We start from the raw sequence: 19040 nt of genomic DNA, 5'->3' as shown, positions 1-19040 counted from the left end.
AAGATCCCAGTAGTGAAATGTGAAATCAGAAATTAAATCATGGAAATGATATAAAATTATAAAAAAGGTCAGATTGTGAACATCCTAAAAAAGAAAATAACTTTTCAGATGATCAAATAAAGTTTATAAATTGCTTTTAATTTCAAACTTACTATTTTTAATCAAGTATAGTAATATAAAAGGACCCTATGGTTCAGTTGTGCCTCATTGGGAGTGAGTCGAGCCGCTAGGAACGTTTGTTGCGGCGGAACCTCAGTCGGCGGTACGAGTTGTGCAGCCGGGACGGTCCGTGCGGCGCACCGGACCCTCCCCCGTTTCCTGTGGCGGGATGGCGGCTCACGTTCGCTTCGTGTCGCGGACGGTGATGGTTCAGGGCGGCGATGTGGAGGCGGCCTACCGGACCCTGACCCGGTCAGTGCTGAGGGGGAGGAGGAGGGGGCAGCAGAGGGGGCCCGGGGAGGCGCCCAGACCCGCCCACCAGGGAGTAGGCCCCGAATCCCCAATCCTCAAGGTTACCCCCTCAATCCCCCGGGGGTGGTGCTGACTCCCTCGGGCCGCCCCTCCGGTACTCGGGGGAGAGGTCGTGAGGCGGGGGACACCGCTCACGCGGTGTTTGGTGACCGGCTATTCGACTACGGGGGCATCGCGCTTTGATGTGATGCCCCCCGTGGCCGAATGTCCGCTCGCTCGTTCCCGTCCTTACTTTTTTTTTGGAGCGGGCAGCGATGAGGAACGGGACGTCCCATCTGATTTTTGTCCAGGGGTCGTGGAAGCTGGTGGTTGCAAACCCCCCCCCAAATATTGCTTCCCTTTTGGTGCCAGAGGCCGAGAGGCAGCGGCCGTGCGGTACAAATCACAGCCCCTTGCGATCCCGAGGGTTGCCCGCCAGCTCTCGGCTTGACTTGGGGAAGAAAAAGATTCCAATGGGCCACGATCTAATTGAGTGGTGGAACAAGCTCGAGGGGCTGAATGGCCTCCTCCTCATCCCTATGAAAGATCACCTACAATAACAACAGCAACTTGCATTTACAAAGTGCCTTTAACGTAGTAAAATGTCCCAAAGATGCTTCACAGGAGCGATTATCAGACAAAATTTGACACTGAGCCACGTAAGGAGATATTAGGACAGGTAGGTTTTAAGGAGTGTCTTAAAGGAGGAGAGAGAGAGGCGGAGAGGTTTAGGGAGGGAATTCCAGAGCTTAGGACCTAGGCAGCTGAAGGCACGGCCACCAATGGTGGAGCGATTAAAATCGGGGATGCGCAAGAGGCCAGAATTGGAGGAGTGCAGAGATCTCGGAGGGTTGTAGGGCTGGAGGAGGTTTGAGATTGGGGGGGTGGGGGATGCAAGGCCATGGAGGGTGAGAAGCTAAGTGGGGGGGTGGAGAGGAATTTTCCAGATTTTGTTCACTAATCAGCCTGGTTTCTTATCTGGGTCTTCGCCTCTCCCAGGAGATGGTGAAGGACCATCAAACGATGCTCTGGGTCGAATGGTCGGGCCACTTGGGGGACCTCAATAAACATTTGAAGTCTGCTGTGTGGAAAGAGGGAATGATGGCTCACCTGCGGGCCAAGGGAGGGAGAAGCAGAGGAAATGAATTCTGAGTTTGGGTCTGTGGTATGTATTACAATGTCTAGTGAAGGAGGTGAGCACTGTCTGAGGCGATAAACCGAGGCCCTTGTCTGCCTGTTCGGGTCGTGTTAAAGGTTCTGTGGCATTATAGGAGCAGGGAGTTGTCCTGGTTAACGCTCCTCCATCAGCCAACACCACCAAAAACAGATGATCTGGTCATTTATTTACTGTCTGTGGAATCTTGCTGTGTGCGAATTGGCTGCCGTGTTCCCTACATTGCAACAGTGACTACCCTTCAAAAAGTACTTAATTGGCTGTAAAGCGCTTTGTGACGTCTGGAGGCCGTGAAAGGCGCTATAGAAATGCAAGGCTTTCTTTACCTTCAGGAGAGTAAATGACAAGACAGGTGTTGAAATCCCGATCCAGTTGAGACTGGCCCAAAGTCTGATTTTTATTGTCTGCTTCTGAAGTGTTTGGCCACTCGAGTGGTTAGGACCAGTAAATAAACCGACCGGACTCTGGTATGCCTGCCGTCTGAGCTTTAACCACAGGCAGCACTTTTCCCTGACATGGGCCTCGGGCGATGGCTACAGATAGAAGGATACCACTCTGTGCGTGCTCTCTCCGAGCCACTGACTTATCCCGTGCCTGCTCCTGTGTGGAGGAGGTGTTACCGCCCACACCATCCGGAGATCTCTCTCCTCTTTCTCATGTTTCTCTTCTGTAATGTTTTCACTTCTTTTCCCACCCCCCCCCCCACTCTCTCGCGAGTCAGGGGTCAGAAGGTAGGTCAGGAAAGCTTTCTCACCCAAGGGGGGAAATGGAGTTGTGGAATAAGTTACCAGTGAAGGTCATGTGAATGGATTCAAGAATCAGTTAGAGAGAGGGAGGAGAGTCAGTGGGGTTGAGATGGATCAGAAAGGCAGGTCTGGGGAAATAATTGTTGACTGACGGCAAGTTTTAAGAAGTAAAAAAGAACTTTCATTTCTATAGCACCTTCCACGACCTCAGGACATCCCAAAGCGCTTTACAGCCAATTAAGTACTTTTGAAGTGCAGTCACTGTTGTAATGTAGGAAACGTGGCAGCCAATTTGCGCACAGCAAGCTCCCACAAACAGCAATGAACTAATGACCAGATAATCTGTTTTTAGTGACGTTGGTTGAGGGATAAATATTGGCCCCAGGACACAGGGTGCAGCTCCCTTGCTCTTCTTCCAAATAGTGGCCGTGGGATCTTTTACATCCACCTGAGAGGGGCAGCAGGGCCCTCGGTTTAACGTCTAATCCGAAAGACGGCACCTCCGACAATGCAGCACCCCCTCGGTACCGGCACTGGGAGTGTCGGCCTGGATTCTGTGCTCAAGTCTCTGGGGTGGGTTTTAAAAAATCTGTGCATTGTAGGAGGAAACACTGAGGGAGGGGAGTCGTCGCACAGTTTGGAAGCCCTGGGAAAAGAATTGGAGTAGGAGACAGTCTGGATTTCAACGCAGAGAGCGGGGAGGCTAATTATAATTTTTTTAATTCTTCGAGTTTGCCCGGGTCTCACGATCCCGTGACGCTCTTATTTTTGTTCCCCAGGATCCTGACCTCAGAGGGGATCATCGATGATGTCAAACGCAGGCGCTATTACGAGAAGCCGTGCAGGAAACGCATCCGCGAGAACTACGAGAACTGCCGGCGCATCTACAACATGGAGATGGCCCGGAAACTGGCCTTCCTGATGAGGAAGAACCGCACGGACCCCTGGCTGGGCTGCTAGGTACCCGGGCTGGTGGGAATCCTGAGCGCGAGACACCCGTTTGATCACGTCCTGTGGTTTTGCTCTCGTGGGAAGGGGAACAAGTGACTCTCTGTTTTTGCGGTTTGAGTCGTGCGTGTTATTCGGAATGTCCGACTCGGGCTGCGGGACAATGTGTAGCAGGAGGCTCGGCCTTTTGGTCGAGCGGAGCTGTGCTTCGCGCTTCTGAATAAAAACGTGGACTCCGCAAAACCAACGCTGCGAGTCGTTCTTCACCCCCCCCCTCCCTCCCTATCTCTGTAACCTCCTACAACCCTCCAAATCCCCCACTCCCATCACTTCACCATTGGCGGCCGTGCCTTCAGCCGCCTGGGCCCTAAGTTCTGGAATTCCCTCCCTAAACCTCTCCGCCTCTCTCCCCTCCTTTAAGGGTGCAGCTTAAAACCTACCTTTTTGACTGAGCTTTTGGTCGCCTGTCCTAATATCTCCTTATGTGGCTCGGTGTCAAATTTTATCAGACAACGCTCCCATGAAGAGCCTTGGGGACACTTTGCTACGTTAAAGGCGCTGTATAAATATGCAAGTTGTTGGTGACTCCCGCTGGAAAGTGCAGCCGATGGGTTGAGAACAAGAGTGAGCCGGACTGTGATGCCACCCGTGGTTGAATAAGGGACTGTGATGCCACCCATGGTTGAATAAGGGCGACTGAGTTTTGAGTCTCCAACGTAAACAACCGCCTCTCCAGGCGAGATATTGGAGAACATGAAAGAAAAAAAGACTTGCATTTATTTTTCAAGATGTGCCAGTGAACTACTTTTGAAGTGTAGTCACTGTTGTAATGTAGGAAACGCCAGTGTGCGTACAGCAAGATCCCACAAACAGCAATGTGATGGTGACCAGATCATCTTTCTTAGTACTCCCCTGCTCTTCCTTGATTATAGTGGCCGTGGGATCTTTTACGTCCACCTGAGAGGGGCAGACGGGGCCTCGGATTAACGTCTCATCCGAAAGACGGCACCTCCGACAGTGCGGCACTCCCTCGGTGCTGCAGTGGGAGTGTCGGCCTGGATTTTGTGCTCAAGTCTCTGGAGTGGGGCTCGAACCCACGACCGCCTGACTCTGGCGAGAGCGCGACCCCCCCCCCCCCCCGAGCCACAGCTGACACGTGGGGTTGAGTTGGGAGTTTCTGGGAAGGTGCAGCATTCCTCTGTCGAGGAGAACATTCCCGTCCCCTTTTTGTTGTTGTGTTGCCAGTATAGAGGTTGGGGGAGGGGAGAAGCCAGAGTAGAATTGCTCCAGGGTTCAGGGACTGCATGAATTAAACTGAATGACCCAGAAACTGCTTCATAATCTAGTGAGCCACTGGAGTGAATTCGAACTGGCCATTTCTTAAATAAATCAAATCCCTGTAACAGAAACATTAGGCCCTCTTATTACCCAACTGCATTGTGCATTTACACGTAACATAGATGTAGCAGCAGCTAACATCTTTCAGGTGGATGTAAAAGATCCCACGGCCATTAATTCGAAGAAGAGCAGGGGGAGTTCTCCCCGGGGTCTTGGGGCTGATATTTATCCCTCAACCAATATCACTTAAAAAAAAACAACAGATGATCTGGTCATTATCTCATTGCTGTTTGTGGGATCTTGCTGTGCGCAAATTGGCTGCTGCGTTTCCCTGCGTTACAACAGTGGAAGGGGGCTTGTGTGGAGCATAAACGCCGGCATAGACCAGTTGGGCTGAATGGCCTGATTCTGTGCTGTAAATTTTATGTAAAATTCCTTATAAAAGTGGCTCAATAAAGAACAATGTTTAATGGTGACTCTACCTCTGTGTCCTGAAGGAGTTGACTCCTCACTGACGTGCAGTTCTACAGGTGCTGCGTGCAAGTGACCTTTCCTCAACAAAGTCCGTCAGCCGGCTATTTGACTGCAAGTGGCATCACCACGGAGCCCAATCCTGACCCACCTCCGTTCCGATAGGGAATAGTTGGACCGGCACCCCTGGCTGATGTTCTCTCTTTCCTCCTTCCCCCCCCCCCCCCCCCCCTTTAACCTAGGGATGACCTACAGCTGCGATGCACCCCATGGCCGAACAATATTCTGATTTCTCACTGTCTGATTTTCCCCGTAAAGATTGGCCACTTGGATGTAGGTGCCTGGGGGGGAAACCCCCCCCCAGCACTGGTGAGAGAGGAGGAGAAATCTTACTCCCCTTCCCTGCCTCTTTCAATCACTTAATCAGAGAGCCCTGAAAACAATCGAGAGGCCAAACACCAGCGGAGGAGAGGACACAAGTTGGCGGGTACGGACAGACGCTTCCCCGGAGCTGAAGGTGTTCTGGACGAGCAGCATTTAAAAGGGAACAACAGGGGGAAAGAACAAAGGGGGGAAAGACAACCAGTCACACGGCAAACAAAACGGAATGACCCGGGATTTGCGTAGGTGGAGAGCGGGAGATGCGTAAACGGCAGCAGTGTCATTCACACGAGACAAAAGGGAGAAATCAAGGAAATAAAAGACATTGTAGGAGTCACAGGGTCTCTGAGTAGCTAAATTGGTGGGGGGGGGGGGGGAGGAGGAGGTTTGTGGAGATAGGAAAATATCAAAAACTGGCAAAAAAGCAGGTGGACACCAAGGGTGCAGCAGGGCCCCTCACCCCAAGCACTGCTTCCCCCCACCCTTTTGTCTCGTACTGTTCTCCACCTAAGTACATTTACAGGTCATTCTGCTGCTTGTTCTCTGTGTGGTCGGGTTTCCAATCCGCTTCCCCACCCACTATTTCCCCCTCCCATCGCCTCTCCCCATATCCCCCTATCTCCATATCCTCCTCCCCATATCTCTCATCGCCCCCGATATCTCCCATCGCTCCTCATATCTCCCTAATCCCCTTCCCCATATCTCCCATTGCCTCTCCTCATATCCTCCTCCCCATATCTCTCATCGCCCCCGATATCTCCCATCGCTCCTCCCCGTATCTCCCATTGCCCTTCCCCACATCTCCCTGATCCCCTTCCCCATATCTCCCATTGCCTCTCCTCATATCTCCCCTCCCCATATCTCCCATTGTCCCCCCATATCACCCACTGACCCTCCCATCACCTCTCCCCACATGCATCTCCCCACCCCTCTCCCCCTCCTTCCTATATCCCCCATATTCACCACCCCCATATTCTGTTCCCTCTTCAAATGCTGCCCATCTGTAATATCTCCCAGTTCTGAGGGAGCGTCCACACCCCAAAAAAACACGGACGTGTTAATCTCTTTCCCCCCCCCCCCCCCCCCCAGCAGACGCTGCCAAGTGTCCCCTCCGGTTTCCTCCCCGTGCGTCTGCAACAGTGTCCTTTGAACGAAAGCCTCCCGTGTCGAGGAAGCAATGAGGTTGGCGGGAGAAGGAGAAAAAAAAAAGGGGAAAGGGGGGCGGACCCGGCCCGGTAGCCCCTCCACACAACCCCCACCCCCACCTTCCCTCCTCGCCTCCTCCCCTCCCGTGCGGCCAAGCAGCGGGACGCCCGGCAGCGCACAGGCGGCTACACGTGTGGCGGGAGAAACTGCTCCATGCAAAAGGGGATACACGTGTGGCGGGAGAAACTGCTACATGCAAAAGGGGATACACGTGTGGCGGGAGAAACTGCTACATGCAAAAGGAGATACACGTGTTGCAGCATCGATCAGTTTCAGTGTGAGAACCCAACAAAGGGGGGCAAGAGAGAGAGGGAGAGAGACACCAGCTGAGCCGAGTGAAACAAGGTAAAAAGAATCCCCTTCCCCATTCATCACAGCTTTCTTTCAATCAGGCAACTTTTTGTTTAAAATAACCTGACCGACCCATGGTTTGTCCCCCCCCCCTTTGTTAAAGTTGTAAACAATTTTACAACACCAAGTTATAGTCCAGCAATTTTATTTTAAATTCACAAGCTTTCGGAGACTTCCTCCTTCCTCAGGTAAATGTCTTCTCTCAGACAAGACTACGGGCTAATTGATCTTTTAAAACAAATATTGCAAGTGCAGTATTTTTTTCCAAAAAGTAAAGTTAATTGTTTTTTTTAAAGTGTTCACATTTTCTAATACATGCAATGATTTTATACAGCCGAAAATGTAGAAATTAATATTTATTTGCGTTAAGAATATATGCGACTTGTACGTTTATTCGATTTGCCTCTTATTTCTGGTGAGATTTCAAATGTGATAATTTTGAATTGAAAATTCGCTTTGTGATCAAGGGGGATGTACTTTGACCATCGTTTGCAAATCGCCCGTCAGGAGGTCTCGGCGTCCGATTTCGCTGGTGGGGAGGGAGGGGTTTGTAGTAGGAGAGCGTCAAATCCCTATTGTTCTGGAGAATTGCTGTTTGCCTAGAATATCTTTGAGATTTAAGCAGTTGTGGACCCAGGCACCGCAGTCCTGAGTCGGGCCAGGTAGTTAGATTTATTAGTTTTGTTATGTAGGATTTCCTCCCTTATTGCTGTTAAATACAAATGTTTTTTTTCACCCCCCCCCCCACAAACACTTTTGTTCTCTCTGGTTCTCTTGAGGAAGCCCCGCCCTTTCGGGCTGCTGTCTCGTTTGTAACAAAGAGACCCAGTTTCATGCCTCAGACCGATTGATCGCATCCCCGGGCCACTTTAAAAGGCACTTCTCTCCCCCCCCCCCTCACTCTCTTTTGGCTCTTTAATTCTGAAATACTCTTTTGCTAGTTGGGAGCCTCGAAAGCAGCTGGAAACGGCTCTGGTCCGTCCCCCCCCCCGCCATCCGCTGCTCAGCACCACTGTTTATACTGTAAGCAAATCAACCTTTAAAGCTGATGTTCCCCCCCCCCCCCCCCGCCTCCCGTCATTTAAATACCCGCCACGCCATCAGGATCCCTTTAAAGAAACAAAGCAATTGTAAACAGAACATTAGGACTATTTTTTTTTGGGGAGGGGGATAGTTCATTCTTTCTCTGATTTTATTTTAAAACCAAAATATAAATGTTGGCCAATTGCTCAGTCAGTTTTCGTCCGGTCACTAGCTGCGCCGGGACTGATCTGTAGCAAAATCCCAGGTTCGAACCCCGCTCTCCACTGAGATTAGAAAAACAGAAAATGCTGGGAGAAGCTCAGCCAAGTCAGGCAGCATGTGTGGAGGGAGAAAGAAAGAAAGGTCCAAGACCCTGTGGTCAGAACTCTTGAGATCCCCTGTTTCTCTCTCCACGGATGCTGCCTCACTTGGCTGAGCTTCTCCAGCATTTTCTGGTTTTAATTTCCGATTTCCAGCCCCTGCAGTATTTTTGCTTTTGATTCCCTACTTATCCACAGAGTTGGCCCTACCTACCTGGGCTGAGGGAGAGGAGGGGAGATCGGCCACTCCTGATCACTGTCCTGTGACCCCTACTGGGGATGTACATGCACAGGTAAATGTGTGTGTGAATATATATCCTTATATATATACAGACATCACAGCCTCATCAAGGTGTGTATATATATATTACATAGAATTTACAGCACAGAAACAGGCCATTCGGCCCAACTGGTCTGTGCTGGCGTTTATGCTCCACACGCGTCTCCTCCCACCAATTTCTCTCCCACCCCTTCTATCCCTTTCTCCCTCGTGTATTCATCGAGCTTCCCCTTAAATGCATCTGTGCTATTCGCCTCAACCCACTCCATGTGGTAAGCGAGTTCCACATTCTCACCACTCTCTGGGTAAAGAAGTTTCTCCTGAATTCCCTATAGGATTTATTAGTGACTCTCTTATATTCGTGACATCTACCCTATTGAATTGAATGGTGGAACAGGCTGGAGGGGCAGAAGGAACTCCCCCTGTTCCCACGCATGTAGGGCGTGTCGAGATATTTGAGAGGGCGCAATGCAAATGTCTTCTTTATGTAGCGGAGGCAAGATCATTTATGCGCACACGTGTTGGGTGAGGCTGTGAGGTCTGCCACAGTCGAATAGCCAGTGGGCACTTGCTCGGCTTGTAAGTGGAGTGGGCCAGGCGGCAGCTGGTGGCCTGTGGCACAACACCTCAGCAGGAAGGAGCCTTTTGCCCATGTTTTGAGGTTACCTTGCTGGTCCAACTTCCCATTGCTGTAAAGATCCCACGGCCGCTATTTCGAAAAAGAGCAGGGGAGTTCTCCCCGGTGTCCTGGGGCCAATATTTATCCCTCAACCAACATCGCCTGAAAACAGATTATCTGGGTCGTTATCACGTTGTTGTTTGTGGGATCTTGCTGTGCACAATTTTTCTGCCGCGTTACTACGGTGACTACACTTCAAAAAAGTACTTCTTTGGCTGTAAAGCGCTTTGGGACGTCCTGAGGTCGTGAAAGGCGCTATAGAAATGCAAGTCTTTTTAACCGAAAACCGTGTCAACATTTAACACTAAAACTGCCTATGTAAGCATTGAGAATGGAAATCTTGTATGTAAACAGTCACCCGTGACCGTGCAGTTGCGGATTCCGGCCATCGGGTGGCGCGGTGGAGTGAGTTTCTGGAAACCTTTCTCCCGATTCCGTCACCATCCGGCCTATTAAAATAAGAAAAAAAGACTCACAACTGACCGTGGGCAACTTGCAGGTCCTAAACTGTGTTGTGCTTTTGGCTTTACAGAAACTGTTTTAAAGTTTTCAAATGGATTCTTCTGACAGTAGAGCTTCCCGGGAGTCCACCAGCGAGGAGGACGGTGATTGTGACGTTTTCCTTTCGGACAGCGACTCCGATGAACGGGCCAAAGAGACGGATCTAAGGAATGGTCCCCGCCTGGACGGGCGGAGGGGGCCTCCTTTGCGAGAACGTTCCCCCTTTATCGCAGGAGCCGCGGCTTTTGCCGGGCGGGGGCCCTCGGCGAGGCCCGAGGCCTTCATCCCGCACCCGATGTCGGCCTCCCATCTCAAGAAGCCCCGGGAAAACATCTACTTCGCCTCTGCCTCCGCGGCTCACCCCAAGCTGCTGCCCGCCGGCGCTGGCCTGGCAGGCCTCGCCGCTCAACATGTATGCTCCAAGAGGTTCGCGAGCAGGGGCCTGAAAAGGAGATGGGAAGAGCCCAGACAGAATGGGACCGCGCTGGTTGAACGGCCGCCTCACGTCAAGACCAGAGGGGACCTCCTTTTTGCACAGAAGGTTTGGAGAATTTCAGTTATTGTCTCTTTTTTTTTTGTTCCGGAATTGATTCCTTTTGATCTCTGGATGTGGGCGATCGCTGGCAAGGTTGGAATTTACTGCTCATCCCCTTGATGCCCCTGTGAGAAGATGATGGTGGTGGGCTGCCTTCCTCTTCACCCGCTGCAGCCCCCTGGCAATGGTTCTCCCACGGTGGCGTAGGGTCGGGAATTCCTGGATACAGAGTCGCGTGACGTTGAAGGAATGCGTGCCTCCAGACTCCGGCTGTTCCGATGTTCTCCTGGCCGGTCTCCCGCCCTCTGTAAACTTCTGGCTCACCCGAAACTCTGCTGCCCCCCCCTAACTCGCACCGAGTCCCGTTCACCCATCACCCCCCCCGTGCTCGCTGACCTACATTGGCTCCCGGTCCGGGAACGCCTCGATTTAAAAAATTCTCATCCTTGTTTTCAAATCTCTCCCTGGCCCCTCCCGTCCCCATCTCAATAACCTCCTCCAGCCCTACAACCCTCTGAGATCTCCGCTCTCCTCCAATTCTGGCCTCTTGCGCATCCCCCGATTTTAATCGCTCCACCATTGGCGGCCGTGCCTTCAGCAGCCTGGGTCCTAAAGCTCTGGAATTCCTTCCCTAAACCTCTCCGCCTCTCTCTCCTCCTTTTTAAGACGCTCCTTAAAACCTACCTCTTTGACCGAGCTTTTGGTCACCTGTCCTAATATCTCCTCATGTGGCTCGGTGTCAAATTTTGTCTGATTTACGCTCCCGTGAAGCGCCTCGGGGACGTTTTACTACGTTAAAGGCAAGTTGCGGTTGTGATATCTGCTGAGTCGGGACGGCTCCTACTTCATTTCTGCTTGTTGTTCTTCTTGATGGCAGAGATGCAAGAGAGGGAAGGTGCTGTCAAAGTAAGATCTGATTCACTCTACTCTACGGAAGGCTGATCTGGGCTCTGTGCTGAGGTTGGGCTAAGATCTGCCCCGCTCCCTTATATCACAGACCTGGCCGAGGACTGGCCACTAAACTTAGCAGATTGCAGAGAGGGTCCGTCAGGGCAGTTAAACGCGCAACGGGAGGGGGAGCAAATGGATTAAATCGGGAGGGGGAGCAAAGTTAGGACTGATGTCCAAGAGAGTGACTAAAATGTGGAATGGGCGGGAGAGTGGACGAAAGACCCTGGAATCGCACCAAACAACTGGTTTTGGGGGGGGGGGGAGGGCGGGAGACGGGAGGGTCTTTCTGGTTGGGCTCGAAGTCTTTCTCATCTGTATTTTGCGACCTGAGAGAAGTCTTTAAGATTATGAAGGGGTTTGACAGACGTAGAGAAGGTGTTTCCACTTGTGGGGGGAGACCAGAACTAGGGGGGCCATAAATATAAGATAAATCACCAATAAATCCAATCGGGAATTCAGGAGAAACCTCTTTACCCAGAGAGTGGTGAGAATGTGGAACTCGCTCCCACATGGAGTGGTTGAGGCGAATAATATAGATGCGTTTAGATAAACACATGAGGGAGAAAGGAATAGAAGGATTTGCTGAGAGGGTGAGATGAAACAGGGAAGGAGGAGGATTGAGTGGAGCATGAATGCCAGCATAGACCAGTTGGGCCGAATGGCCTGTTTCTGCACTGTAAAATTCGACGTTTCTGCCACCTTCTGTTTACTCGTTTATGTTTTTTTTTGGGGTGCGGGGGTCGCAGTGCAGTGAGCTTCAAGTGTTCATCAGGCCTCTGACTGTCCTTCTCAACGGGCTGAAGACGGGAAGGTACGAGAAAGGTAAGGGCAAGCTTTAAATATTTGCGTGGGGAGGGGTGGGGCGGAGGACGGGGAGGTGGGTGTGTGGGGTGACGGTTCGTCCCGTGTGGGGCGTCGTACGGCGTAAGGTCACGGTTCATCTCCCATCGCCCGCCCGCCCGCCCCACCAGATGTGCTGAGCCACTGGTTCCAGCTGCACTTCCGAGGGGAGGCGCCCTCGTGGTTTTTGAATTCATTCTCAGGATGCGGGTAAGGCCGGCATTTATTGCCCGTCCCTAGTTTTCCCTCGGGTGGCGGTGGGCCGCCGCCTTGAACCGCTGGATGGGGTTTGATGCAGCCGGGTTAAGAGTCAACCATGTGGGGACTGGAGTCACGTATCGGCCCCAGACTGGGTACGGACGGCAGGTTTCCTTCCCTAAAGGATATTCGTGAACCAGTTGGGGTTTTTTTTTTTGCGACAATCCGACAGCTCCGTGGTCACTTGACTGACGCCAGCTTTTTTATTATTTCCATATTTCTTCATACTGAATCCAAATGTCGGCGTAGATGCCTTTACGGGGAAGCTAGATAAGTACATGAGGGAGAAAGTAATAGTAGGATTTGTTGATTTGGGTGAGATGAAGAGGGTGGGAGGAGGCTCGTGTGGAGCAGAAACACCAGCACGGACCTGTTGGGCCGAATGGCCTGTTTCTGTGCTGTAAAATTCGGTGTGATTTCTCAAACTGCCAACGGTGGGATTTGAACTCCCGTTCTCAGGAAGTGATTGTTTGTTTGACCTTTTCAGGCCTGAGCAGTTTCCAGCAGAGCGTGGCCACGGACAGGCTCCAGAGGATCGTGGGGGTTCTGCAGAAGCCGTCAACGGGGTACGCGTCTGGCCAACGGGGGTACGCGTCTGGCCAACGGGGGTACGCGTCTGGCCAACGGGGGTACGCGAGTGGCCAACGGGGGTACGCGTCTGGCCAACGGGGGTACGCGTCTGGCCAACGGGGGTACGCGTCTGGCCAACGGGGGTGCGGGTCTGGCCAGCGGGGGCGCGGGTCTGGCCAGCGGGGGCGCGGGTCTGGCCAGCGGGGGCGCGGGTCTGGCCAGCGGGGGCGCGGGTCTGGCCAGCGGGGGCGCGGGTCTGGCCAGCGGGGGCGCGGGTCTGGCCAGCGGGGGCGCGGGTCTGGCCAGCGGGGGCGCGGGTCTGGCCAGCGGGGGCGCGGGTCTGGCCAGCGGGGGCGCGGGTCTGGCCAGCGGGGGCGCGCGTCTGGCCAGCGGGGGCGCGCGTCTGGCCAGCGGGGGCGCGCGTCCGGCCGAGCACTGTTGACATTTTTTGTGGAGTAGCTTTGAAGCCATAAGAGTTATCGAGGAATCTGGGCTGAGGAACAGATGAGCAGGAGTTTGGGTTGCTGGCTTGAGCCCGTAATCCAGGCCGACATTCCCAGTGCCAGTACTGAGGGAGTGCTGCACCGTCGGAGGTGCCGTCTTTCGGATGAGACGTTAAACCGAGGGCCCCGTCTGCCCCTCTCAGGTGGGCGGAAGAGATCCCACGGCCGCTATTGGAAGAAGAGCAGAGGGGAGTTCTCCCCGGCGTCCTGGGGCCGCTATTTATCCCTCAACCAACATCACCCAAAACAGATTAACTGGTCATTTATCTCATTTGCTGTTTGTGGAGTCTTGCTGTGCACAAATTTGGCTCCCTCGGTACTGGGCTGGGAGTGTCGGCCTGGATTACGAGGCTCAAGTCCCTGGACCCACGATTTATGACTCGGAGGCGAGGGAGAGCCACCCACAGCCGACGTCTTAAATGGTCGTTCAGAGAGGCAGGAGGAAAATGGCCACCAAGCCAAAGAAGGGGAGATTAGGAGGGGCAATCAAAAGGTCAAAGGGGGGGCGAGTTTAAAGGAAGGCCTTAAAGGGAGGAGGGGGACACGGAGGGGTTGTGGGAGACAATTCCAAAGAGTGTGGGGCCTAGGAGGCCTGATTCCAGAGGCCTCTCTCCACATCCTTGTCCAGGGAGAGGGGGGGGAAATCGGCCAAGGCTCCTGCTCCTGAGCACAATATGGACTGTCCTGGGCAAATGAGGACATCAGCAAACTTTACCGCAAAACGAATATTCAAGATTTGTGGCTCACGCTGTTTTATTTCCCCCCCCATTTCCCCCTTTAATACAGGGAGCGTTATTTAGGGACCCTCCTGCAAGTGGAAATGATGCTGAAGATTTGGTTCCCCCATGTTACTACGGCAACGCCGAGCTCCGAAGGCTGCGGGCCTGCAGGAACTGAACGCTCCACAAGGAAGGTATGTGGTCCTGATGGGTCAGGGGTCGAGTGACGGAGACACGGCCTTGTTAACAATTGGGCCTCTGCGCCCCCCCGCCCTCCCAGCCCCCACCCCTGGATTTGAGAAGGGAAAATCGGCCAGGGTTGCTGCCCGGTGACCCCTGTCGGAAAGTGGGTGGACATTCGGACCAGGGCTTGGCCGTGAGGCCACCCATGGGCGAATAGCCGTACAGTGGGCGGTCATTCGGACCACGGCGAGCTCAGGGCTCGGCCACCCACGGCTGAACAGTCGGAAAGCGGGCGGGCGTTCGGACCCAGTGCGGTCTCGGGGCTCGGCCGCGAGGCCACCCGCGGGTGAATAGCTGGCCAACAGTCAAACGCCGGGGGGTGGCACTCGGAGGAACGTTGACTTGGGGCGAGGCGCCAGAGGGTAGTGGAACCTGAACCCCAACAAGAGTCAACACCTTCAGGAGAGGACACTCAAAGAACCATAGAGCCCAGGAGGGGGCCACTCGGCCCATTGTGTCTGTGCTGGCTCTTTACTAGAGCAATCGGGAATGAATCCCACTGCCCCGGTCCCTCCCCATAGCCCTGTAACTCCCTCTGCTTCCGATATTTATCTGCTTTTCCCTTAAAAGTTGCAGTGGTCTCTGCCTCCACTATTCCCTGTGGTAACAAACTCTCTGTGTAAAGAAATGTCTCCCACCCTCCCGCCCAGTGACCGTTTTAAATTGATAATCCCTCGTCACTGACTCCCCAACCAGAGGGAATAGCCTTTCCCTCTTCACCCCATCAAAATCCTTCATCATTTAAAAAAAATAAATCTCCACTTATCCTCCTCTGCTCCAGTGTGCCAGCATTCCCAGCGTCTCCTCAACGTCTCCCAACATCCTGGTGAATCTACGCAGTACACTCTCTACGGCTTTAATGTCCTTTCTACCGAACGATACAGCACAGAAGGAGGCCATTCGGCCCCTCGTGCCTGTGCCGGCTCTTTGAAGGAGCTATCCAATCAGTCCCACTCCCCTCTGCTCTTTCCCCGTAGCCCTGCAAATTTTTCCTTTTCAACTATTTATCCAATTCCCCTTTTGAAAGTTACGATTGAATCTGCTTCCACCGCCCTTTCAGGCAGCGCGTTCCAGATCAGAACAACTCGCTGCGTAAAAAAAACTCTCCTCGTCTCCCCCCGCTGGTTCTTTTGCCAATTATCTGATCCTCTGGTTACCGACCCTCCTGCCGCTGGAAACGGTTTCTCCTTATTGACTCGATCAAAACCCCTTCATGATTTTGAACACCTCGATTAAATCTCCCCTTAACCTTCTCCGCTCTAAGGAGAACAATCCCAGCTTCTCCAGTCTCTCCACGTAACTGAAGTCCCTCGTAGCTCCGAACACGACAGTGGGGCTGAACCCGTAACCGTGGCCTTGTGCCGATTAATTGTTGCCGGGATCAGTTGTTCCAGAACGTTCTTTGCCTTTCGCCTCCCCCCAGCAGGCAGCGAGCAGCTCGTCAGACGCCAGCGAGCCCTGGGAGTCGAGTTCCCCTCTCTCCTCGCGCGGACGCTCCTTCAGTGACGGCGGAGTCCGGCCGCCTTTGGCCGACGCTACAGGACGGAGCCCGGGGGAGGCTCGCGACCCCCAGCACCCAGCGGGAAGCCCGGGGCCTGCCCCCCCGCCACACCAAGGGGGCAACACAGGGCTCTGCCGCCTTGCTTCGGTCACGCAGGACAGTTTGGTCTCTTCCACAACCTACCCCCATTTCAACGGGCTCTTCCCCCAGCCCTGGAGGGCGGTTGTCGGTCCTCCGATGGGGGCGGGGGGGGGGGGGAGAGAGAGGGCAGCGACCGGAGAGGAGCAGGACCGCCCGCGACGGCAGCTCGGTCAGCAATTCCGCTCAGTTTTCCCGAGCCTGGATTCCCCCCCCCCCTGGACCTTCGGGAGCGAGCGTCTGAATTGGGAGACTCGCCGAGAGAGAGGGGGGGGAAGGCCTGCGTCGTAGGCCGCAGAGAGGCGGAGAGAGAAGTGAGGACTGACGGGGATTAACGGTATCGCGAGGCAGCTCAATTCAGGAAAGAAAAGAACTTGCATTTCTATCGCGCCTTTCACCACCTCAGGACGTCCCAAAGCGCTTTACAGCCGATGAAATACATTTTTTTTTCGAAGTGTACTCGCTGTTGTGATGTAGGAAACGCGGCAGCCAATTTACGCACAGCAAGATCCCACAAACAGCAATGTGATCAATGACCATCCGGCCGGACGTTCAAAATGGGCAGACGGCCGGGACCGTTGGGCGTCTGCGGAGTGAGTTCTGGATAATGACTTGCCTCAAGTGTCCTTAACTCATCAGGGCTCGCTCTCAAACCCTGCGATTATATATCCGCTTGTAAACCAAGGGTCAGTGAGGACAGGTGATTAGCCGTCTTGGAGAAAGTAGCTTTTGTTTCGTAGAGTGGGGGCGGGGGGGGAAGAGAACACTGGAATAATTTAGAATGAGGGAAGTTTGTTTACGCGTGTGTTTGTGATCAAGAGGGGGACGGGACGGGACTCCCATTTTTGTGTCTCTCCCGGTTTTCCCCACCTCCAGTCTTCCACTTACAACCTACTCCATCAAAAACCCTTCCTCATTTTGAAATGTGTGTGTGTGTGTGTGTGTGTGTGTATTTGTCGTGTGGAATTGGTTTACCCGATTGTCTTGGTGTTTTCCCTAAATCACTTTCCCACAAGATTCACACACACGGGGGGATGGGGGGGGGGTCCCTAAAATTAGCGCTGGCCGGTTCAGGCGCTGTTTTAGACGGCTTGACGACTCCGACAAAATCGCGGAGGCGTCAAGCTGTCTAAAATAGCGCCTGTCGGGTCAGGAGACTCCCCCTCCCCACCGTCTGTCTTAGGCACGCTGGTTAGATTTACGATGTGGTCGTAGTGAAAGTAGACGGAATGTGACGCGACGTTAGAATATTGTAACGGGAGAAATCCCCATGATAATAAAGGTTCTGGTGGAATTCTAGCTCTGTGTCTGTATCTCTGAGTGTGTATGTGTGTGTGTATATATGTGTGCGTGTGTGTATATATATCTATGTGTGTGTGCGCGTGTGTGTGCGCGCGTGTGTGTGTGTATGTGTGTGCGCGTGTGTGTATGTGTGTGTGCGCGCGTGTGTATATGTGTGTGCGCGCGTGTGTATATGCGTGTGTATATGTGCGCGCGTGTATATGTGTGCGTGTGTATACGTGTGTGTATACGTGTGTGCGTGTGTATACGTGCGTGTGTATACGTGTGTGCGTGCGTGTGTATACGTGTGCGTACGTGTGTGCGTGCGTGTATACGTGTGCGTGCGTGTGTATACGTGTGCGTGCGTGCGTGTGTATACATGTGTGCGTGCGTGTGTATACGTATGTGTGTGTACGTTTGTGTGCGTGCGAGTGTGTGCGTGCGAGTGTGTGCGTGCGAGTGCGTGCGAGTGTGTATATGTGTGTGTCTGAGTGTTATTTCTATTTTACAGTTCAATCGCTTCTTTAATGGCCCATCCCAGTCTAATATTTAAACAAGGATGTAGAGCTACAGGAGAAGGTGCAAAAAAAAGATTTACAAGGATGATACCAGGAACTGTGTGAGGTTAAACTATCAGGAAAGATTTAACAGGCTGCGGCTCTTTTCGCCAGAAAAGAGAAGGCTGAGGGGTGACCTGATAGAGGTCTTTAAAATTATGAAGGGGTTCGATAGGGTAGACATAGAGAAGATGTTTCCACTTGTGGGGGGAGGCCAAAACTAGGGACCATAAATATAAGAGAGTCACTAATAAATCCAATAGGGAATTCAGGACATTGCTGTGTTAGACTTCCCATTCAAATACTGACACACTCCCGGGGACCCCCTGTAAATACTGACACACTCCCGGGGACCCCCTGTAAATACTGACACACTCCCGGGGACCCCCTGTAAATACTGACACACTCCCGGGGACCCCCTGTAAATACTGACACACTCCCGGGGACCCCCTGTAAATACTGACACATTCCCGGGACCCCCTGTAAATACTGACACACTCCCGGGGACCCCCTGTAAACACTGACGCACTCCCGGGGACTCCCCTGTAAATACTGACGCACTCCCGGGGACTCCCTGTAAATACTGACGCACTCCCGGGGACCCCCTGTAAATACTGACACACTCCCGGGGACCCCCTGTAAACACTGACACACTCCCGGGGACCCCCTGTAAATACTGACACACTCCCGGGGACCCCCTGTAAATACTGACGCACTCCCGGGGACCCCCTGTAAATACTGACACACTCCCAGAGACCCCCTGTAAATACTGACACACTCCCGGGGACCCCCTGTAAATACTGACGCACTCCCGGGGACCCCCTGTAAATACTGACACATTCCCGGGACCCCCTGTAAATACTGACACATTCCCGGGACCCCCTGTAAATACTGACACATTCCCGGGACCCCCTGTAAATACTGACACATTCCCGGGACCCCCTGTAAATACAGACACACTCCCGGGGACCCCCTGTAAATACTGACACACTCCCGGGGACCCCCCTGTAAATACTGACACACTCCCGGGGACCCCCTGTAAATACTGACACATTCCCGGGACCCCCTGTAAATAC

At 53.1% G+C, this 19040-nt stretch overlaps 2 protein-coding genes across 4 annotated transcripts; both read left to right on the top strand.

The window, feature by feature from the left end:
* Positions 1-274: 274 nt before the first annotated feature.
* Positions 275-3561, top strand: mrps21 (mitochondrial ribosomal protein S21). The gene is made up of 2 exons (XM_067975940.1): positions 275-411; positions 3150-3561. The coding sequence occupies exons 1-2, from the start codon at positions 329-331 to the stop codon at positions 3328-3330; spliced, it is 264 nt and encodes an 87-aa protein (XP_067832041.1). The 5' UTR covers positions 275-328; the 3' UTR covers positions 3331-3561.
* A 6342-nt stretch (positions 3562-9903) lies between these two features.
* Positions 9904-17413, top strand: LOC137306746 (circadian-associated transcriptional repressor-like). Of its 3 annotated transcripts, none has more exons than XM_067976115.1 (5): positions 9904-10409; positions 12101-12176; positions 12940-13018; positions 14312-14438; positions 15914-17413. In XM_067976115.1, exons 1-5 carry the CDS (start codon positions 9921-9923, stop codon positions 16415-16417), a joined length of 1275 nt encoding a protein of 424 aa, XP_067832216.1. In that variant the 5' UTR covers positions 9904-9920; the 3' UTR covers positions 16418-17413. The 3 variants fall into 3 exon arrangements, with proteins under 3 accessions (XP_067832216.1, XP_067832215.1, XP_067832217.1); XM_067976114.1 differs by having other exon boundaries at positions 15911-17413; XM_067976116.1 differs by having other exon boundaries at positions 15873-17413.
* The last annotated feature ends 1627 nt before the right edge of the window (positions 17414-19040 follow it).

The sequence above is a fragment of the Heptranchias perlo genome, chromosome 44 (assembly GCF_035084215.1).
Source record: "Heptranchias perlo isolate sHepPer1 chromosome 44, sHepPer1.hap1, whole genome shotgun sequence".
NCBI lineage: Eukaryota > Metazoa > Chordata > Chondrichthyes > Hexanchiformes > Hexanchidae > Heptranchias > Heptranchias perlo.
Note: the sequence above shows the minus strand (reverse complement) of the source record. Positions and strands in the feature narration are given on the sequence as shown.

Bases quoted from the DNA above. Each gene is read 5' to 3' on its own strand.
- LOC137306746 (XM_067976114.1), top strand. From the start codon at position 9,921: ATGGATTCTTCTGACAGTAGAGCTTCCCGGGAGTCCACCAGCGAGGAG. The intron at 12,177-12,939 runs GTAAGGGCAAGC...TGACCTTTTCAG, and splicing joins GACGGGAAGGTACGAGAAAG to GCCTGAGCAGTTTCCAGCAG. The intron at 13,019-14,311 runs GTACGCGTCTGG...CCTTTAATACAG, and splicing joins CTGCAGAAGCCGTCAACGGG to GGAGCGTTATTTAGGGACCC.
- mrps21 (XM_067975940.1), top strand. From the start codon at position 329: ATGGCGGCTCACGTTCGCTTCGTGTCGCGGACGGTGATGGTTCAGGGC. The intron at 412-3,149 runs GTCAGTGCTGAG...TTTGTTCCCCAG, and splicing joins GCCTACCGGACCCTGACCCG to GATCCTGACCTCAGAGGGGA.